Source organism: Dasypus novemcinctus, chromosome 13, assembly GCF_030445035.2.
Source record: "Dasypus novemcinctus isolate mDasNov1 chromosome 13, mDasNov1.1.hap2, whole genome shotgun sequence".
Taxonomy (NCBI): Eukaryota; Metazoa; Chordata; class Mammalia; order Cingulata; family Dasypodidae; genus Dasypus; species Dasypus novemcinctus.
Genome location: NC_080685.1, coordinates 27,123,040 through 27,129,601, shown reverse-complemented (window position 1 = coordinate 27,129,601; position 6,562 = coordinate 27,123,040). Strand labels below are relative to the sequence as shown.

At 47.1% G+C, this 6,562-nt stretch overlaps 1 protein-coding gene across 1 annotated transcript; it reads left to right on the top strand.

Moving 5' to 3' along the window:
* Positions 1 to 470: 470 nt before the first annotated feature.
* Positions 471 to 6,174, top strand: LOC139436203 (filaggrin-2-like). The gene is made up of 3 exons (XM_071207286.1): positions 471 to 608; positions 1,500 to 5,598; positions 5,705 to 6,174. The coding sequence occupies exons 1-3, from the start codon at positions 471 to 473 to the stop codon at positions 6,172 to 6,174; spliced, it is 4,707 nt and encodes a 1,568-aa protein (XP_071063387.1).
* The last annotated feature ends 388 nt before the right edge of the window (positions 6,175 to 6,562 follow it).

Genomic DNA, 6,562 nt, shown 5'->3' with positions numbered 1-6,562 from the left:
TACACAGAAGGGAAGTAGGTGTGCTGGGTAGAAGGGCTGTCATTTTTCATTTCAAAAAAGCAGTGAAACCAGACACTGAAGCAATTGTGGGTCTGGAAACTTGGGAAGTTCCAGGACAACACTCAGGACACCAAAGTACTCAATGCGCAGAGACATTGTATAAAGACTATATTCATCCAGGACAAGAAAAATGGAGAACTGAGATCTAATCCCAGCTGGGCCACTAACTGCTATGACTTGATCTTAGCAAAGTAACTCAAAGTTAGAAAAATTAGTTTTCTCTGTGTTGAAAGGTGTTATATCAACCCTGACCCATCCTTACTTATTATTTTAGGTTAAAAGAGAAAAGTGGTTTGAAATATCATGGCACTTATTATTAGTAAAATTAGGACTGTTGATAAGTAAAAGAAAAGAAAATTAATGATTGGTCTTTTGATTAGTCTTTCAGGTTCACTTAAACTTGCAAAAAGATGACCAACCTCTTGAGAAGTGTTGTCACCATCATTGATATTTTTTACGAATACACTAACCAAGAAGGGGAGTGTGACACACTGAGCAAGTATGAGCTAAAGGAACTTCTGGGGAAGGAGTTATATCCAATTTTGAAGGTAAGAACCATGTACCAGGATTGAAGGTTGCTGAGGTACTGTACATGCTCTGCTATTTGACTAGATCAGCTAAAATGTGCATAGTCCTAATGGCACTTGAATGACCCCTACAAGCAATACTTTTTGGAACATCAGAAAGGCTGTTGAGGCAGCATTTATATATAAAGAAGGTGAATCTTTCTCCTTCAATTCCCTTTTTACTCTGACCTTATAGATCCCCAGACTTTCTCATGCCCCTAAGTTCTTCCTTCTGCAAGTAAAGAAAAGCAGAAAAGAAATTCGTGCTAAAAGATGAATTAATATATTACCCTCTCAGATGGAAAAAAATATAGACAGGGAAATCATACAATGATTAGCCTACCAGTCTCACCACACAGGTGACCAGTGATTCATGAAACCTGTTCTAAATGTAACTGTGGGGGCAAGAGGAGGGAGTTGGTAAAGTACTCAAGATGTTTAAAAACTGAAAACAAAATACAAATATTTTTTGCATCCATTTGGAATGACTCAGCTATTACCTTCAAAATAATACATCTTGATATAGCATATGTTAGCATACAGTGTCTTAAATTTATGTAAAACTAAAATGCACCAGTTACTGCATTTGGTTTATTCCACTCCTTCCTATGTTCCATATCTGGGTAATTAATCTTCTTCCTCCAGTCCTTAAACTGTATTTTTCTACAGATCCCAATAGTCTTTATTTTTTTTTTCTATTACCACTTGACATCTGCTGGGTTCTATTAGTCTGTCTTAGCCTGCAGCAACCCCTGATTAGACTAAAACTACCTATTATCAAACATCCAAAATTCCACAGCTCTACTTGAATTATTTAGCTGAGTATGTGAGCTAGGCTGACCAGGTCTTCCTTCATGTGTTGCTTGTATACAGAACCCAGATGATCCAGACACAGTGGATGTCATCATGCATATACTAGATAGAGACCATGACCGAAGACTGGACTTCACTGAGTTTCTTCTGATGGTATTCAAGCTGGTTATGTCCTGTAACAAGATTCTCAGCAAAGAATACTGCAAAGCTTCAGGGTCAAAGAAGCAAAGACATGTTCACCGGCACCAAGGGGAAGAAAGTGAAACAGAAGAAGAAGAGACAATGGGACATAAATCAGGTTATAGACATTCAACTTGGAATGAGGGAGAGGAGGGTGGATATAGTTCTGGGGACTTGAGTGGAAATGCAAAACATGGATGTGGGTCAAACCCCAGGAGTCTAGGTAGGCAAGGTGGTTTACCCAGTTCAGGGAACCTAGAGGGATCTGAGAAATGGCACCATGGGTCTAGCTCTAGTCTCTCATGGAATATTGGCAAAGAGAGACATGGGTCCAGCTGTGGAGAAATGGGGGAAAGAAGGAACAAGTCAAGTGTTAATTCCTCTAGTGAATCTGAGGAGGAATATGAATCTAGTTCTGGATCAAAGAGGGGGAGAAGGAGAGGCCATAGTGCTATGTCACATGGATTCTCTAGTGGGCATGAATCAAACTCTACTCAGTCACGAAGGGGTGGAGAAAAAGAACTTGAGGCTAACTCTATAAGTTCAGGAGACTGTGGGAGGAAAAGTTATGCATGTGGTTTCAACAATTCTGGTGGGTGTGGAAGGCACCAAATTGATTGTAGATCTGGTCAGGCAGGTAGATTTGGAAGGCAAGGTAGTCAATCTAGCTGTACCCAGTCAGACTGTCAATCAGAATGTGGTAGAGGGCAAGGTCATGGATATTTCTCAGGAGGTCAGGCCTCTGGATATGGTAAACATGAGGGTGTGTCCTGTAATCCATCTTCAGGTCAGATAGTATATGGATCTAGAGCATGTGGTCAAGCACAGAATTGTGAAGGACAACAGGGAAAAGGTTCAAGTCACTCCTCTTGCTATGGGCAGTGTGGATCTGGAGAAACTCAGTCTTATAGTTATGGTCAACATGGATGTGGTGCCTATGAGCACTCTTATAACTCTGGTCCAAACAGCTCTGGTTCAAGTGAATTTACTAAATGTGAACAACATAGGTTTGGTTCTGGGCAGACTTCTGGATGTGAACAACATGGAACAGGCTCAAGGCACTCTTCTGGCTTTGGGCAACATGGCTCTGGATCAAGTCAATACTCTGGTCAATGTGAATCTGGCTCAGGCCATCGCTATGGTCAACATGGTCCTGGTTCAAGTCAGTCCTCTAGCTTTGGTCAGCATGGCTCTGGATCATGTCAGTCCTCTAGTCAACACAGATCTGGCTCAGGTCATTCTTTTGGTCAACATGGATCTGGCTCAAGTCAGTCCTCTAACTTTGGTCAACATGGCTCTGGGTCAAGCCAGTCTTCTAGCTTTGGTCAACAGGGTTCTGGATCAAGTCAATCCTCCAGCCAACATGGACCTTGGTTAGGTCAGTCCTCTAGCCAGCATGGCTCTGGCTCAAGTCAGTCTTCTAGATTTGGCCAGCATGGCTCTGGATCAAGTCAATCCTCTAGCCAACACAGGCCTTGGTCAGGTCAGTCTCCTAGTCAACGTGTTTCAGGCTCAGGTCATTCCTCTGGTCCACATGGGTCTAGCTCAAGTCAGTCCTCTAGCTTTGGCCAGCAGGGCTCTGGATCACATCAGTCCTCTACCCAACACGGATCTAGCTCAGGTCATTCTTTTGGTCAACATGGGTCTGGCTCAAGTCATTCCTCTAGCTTTGGCCAGCATGGCTCTGGATCAAGTCAATCCTCCAGCCAACATGTACCTTGGTCAGGTCAGTCCTCTGGTCAACACGGGTCAGGGTCAGGTCATTTCTCTAGCCAACATGGCTCTGGCTCAAGTCAGTCCTCTGGTTCACATGGGTCTGGCTCAAGTCAGTCCTCTAACTTTGGCCAGCATGGCTCTAGCTCAAGCCAGAACTCTAGCCAACATGGGCCTTGGGCAAGGCAGTCCTCTGGTCAACATGGGTCTGGCTCAGGTCATTCCTCTAGCCAACATGGCTCTGGCTCAAGTCAATCCTCCAGCCAACATGGGCCATGTTCAAGTCATTCTTCTGGTCAGGCTGGGTCTGGCTCAAATCATTCCTCTAGTTTTGGCCATCATGCCTCTGGATCAAGTCAATCCTCCAGCCACCATGGACCTTGGTCAGGTCAGTCCTCTGGTCAACATGAGTCTGGTTCAAGTCATTCCTCTAGCCAACAGAGCTCTGGCTCATGTCAGTCTTCTAATGTTGGTCAGCATGGTTCTGGATCAAGTCAATCCTCCAGCCAACATGGACCTTGGTCAGGTCAGTCCTCTGGTCAACACGGGTCTGGCTCAGGTAATTCCTCTAGCCAACATGGCTCTGGCTCAAGTCAGTCCTCTAACTGTGGCCAGCATGGCTCTGGATCAAGTCAATCCTCCAGCCAACATGGACCTTGGTCAGGTCAGTCCTCTGGTTCACAGGGATCTGGCTCAAGACAGTCTTCCAGCTTTGGCCAGCATGGCTCTGGATCACATCAGTCCTCTACCCAACATAGATCTGGCTCAGGTCATTCTTTTGGTCAACATGGGTCTGGCTCAAGTCATTCCTCTAGCTTTGGTCAACATGGCTCTGGGTCAAGCCAGTCTTCTAGCTTTGGTCAACAGGGTTCTGGATCAAGTCAATCCTCCAGCCAACATGGACCTTGGTTAGGTCAGTCCTCTAGCCAGCATGGCTCTGGCTCAAGTCAGTCTTCTAGATTTGGCCAGCATGGCTCTGGATCACATCAGTCCTCTACCCAACACAGATCTGGCTCAGGTCATTCTTTTGGTCAACATGGGTCCGGCTCAAGTCATTCCTCTAGCTTTGGCCAGCATGGCTCTGGATCAAGTCAATCCTCCAGCCACCATGGAACTTGGTCAGGTCAGTCCTCTGGTCAACATGAGTCTGGCTCAGGTCATTCCTCTAGCCAGCATGGCTCTGGCTCAAGTCAGTCCTCTAACTGTGGCCAGCATGGCTCTGGATCAAGTCAATCCTCCAGCCAACATGGGCCATGTTCAGGTCATTCTTTTGGTCAACATGGTTCTGGCTCAAGTCATTCCTCTAGCTTTGGCCAGCATGGCTCTGGATCACATCAGTCCTCTACCCAACACAGATCTGGCTCAGGTCATTCTTTTGGTCAACATGGGTCCGGCTCAAGTCATTCCTCTAGCTTTGGCCAGCATGGCTCTGGATCAAGTCAATCCTCCAGCCACCATGGACCTTGGTCAGGTCAGTCCTCTGGTCAACATGAGTCTGGCTCAGGTCATTCCTCTAGCCAGCATGGCTCTGGCTCAAGTCAGTCTTCTAATGTTGGCCAGCATGGTTCTGGATCAAGTCAATCCTCCAGCCAACATGGACCTTGGTCAGGTCAGTCCTCTGGTCAACACGGGTCTGGCTCTGGTCATTCCTCTAGCCAACATGGCTCTGGCTCAAGTCAGTCCTCTAACTGTGGCCAGCATGGCTCTGGATCAAGTCAATCCTCCAGCCAACATGGGCCATGTTCAGGTCATTCCTCTGGTTCACAGGGATCTGGCTCAAGACAGTCTTCCAGCTTTGGCCAGCATGGCTCTGGATCACATCAGTCCTCTACCCAACACAGATCTGGCTCAGGTCATTCTTTTGGTCAACATGGGTCTGGCTCAAGTCATTCCTCTAGCTTTGGCCAGCATGGCTCTGGATCAAGTCAATCCTCCAGCCACCATGGAACTTGGTCAGGTCAGTCCTCTGGTCAACATGAGTCTGGCTCAGGTCATTCCTCTAGCCAGCATGGCTCTGGCTCAAGTCAGTCTTCTAATGTTGGCCAGCATGGTTCTGGATCAAGTCAATCCTCCAGCCAACATGGACCTTGGTCAGGTCAGTCCTCTGGTCAACACGGGTCTGGCTCTGGTCATTCCTCTAGCCAACATGGCTCTGGCTCAAGTCAGTCCTCTAACTGTGGCCAGCATGGCTCTGGATCAAGTCAATCCTCCAGCCAACATGGGCCATGCTCAGGTCATTCCTCTGGTCAGGCTAGATCTGGCTCAAGTCAGTCCTCCAGCTTTGGTCAACATGGCTCTCGATCAAGTCACTCCTCTAGCCAACACAGATCTGGCTTAACTCAGTCCTCTAGCCAACATGGTTCTGGCTCAAGTCAGTCTTCTAATGTTGGCCAGCATGGCTCTGGATCAAGTCAATCTTCTAGCCAACATAGGCCCTGGTCAGGTCAGTCATCTGGTCAACATAGGTCTGGCTCAGGTCATTTCTCTAGCCAACATGGCTCTGGCTCAAGTCAATCCTCCAGCCAACATGGGCCATGTTCAGGTCATTCCTCTGGTCAGACTGAATCTGGCTCAAGTCAGTCCCCTAGTTTTGGTCAACATGGGTCTGGCTCAAGTCATTCCTCCAGCTTTGGTCAGCATGGCTCTGGATCAAGTCAATCCTCTAGCCAACATGGGCCTTGGTCAGGTCAGTCCTCTAGCCAACATGGGTCTAGCTCAAGTCAGTCCTCTAGCTTTCATCAGCATGTCTCTGGGTCAAGTCAGTCCTCCAGCCAACAGGGGTCTTGTTCTGGTCAGTCTTCTGGTCAACATGGGTCTGGCTCAGGTCATTCCTCTAGCTTAGGCCAACATGGCTCTGGATCCAGACAGTCATCTAGCCAATATGAATCTTGCTCACATCAGTCTTCTAGTCAACATGGGTCTGGCCCAAGTCATTCCTCTAGCTTTGGACAATATGGGACTAGCTCACATCAGTCCTCTAATTCTGGGCAGCATAGATCTGGGTCAGGTCGGTCCTCTGGTCTTGAACAACATGAGTCCAGATCTGGCTCAGGTCAATCCTTTGGCTGTGGTCAACAAGCTTCTGGCTCAGCACAGTCTAGTTATAGCCAACCTGATTCCCCTTCCAGACAATCCCCTAGTATTGGGTCTAGCTCATGGCAGGCTTCTAGTTCTGGTCAGCATGGGTCTTTTTCCCATCATTCTTCTGGATATAGTCAACCTGAGCTTAG

Excerpts from the sequence above, each read along its gene's own strand:
- LOC139436203 (XM_071207286.1), top strand. The coding sequence starts at position 471 with ATGACCAACCTCTTGAGAAGTGTTGTCACCATCATTGATATTTTTTAC. Across the intron at positions 609-1,499 it reads AGTTATATCCAATTTTGAAG|AACCCAGATGATCCAGACAC; the intron begins GTAAGAACCATG and ends GCTTGTATACAG. Across the intron at positions 5,599-5,704 it reads TCAGGCTAGATCTGGCTCAA|TCAGTCTTCTAATGTTGGCC; the intron begins GTCAGTCCTCCA and ends TTCTGGCTCAAG.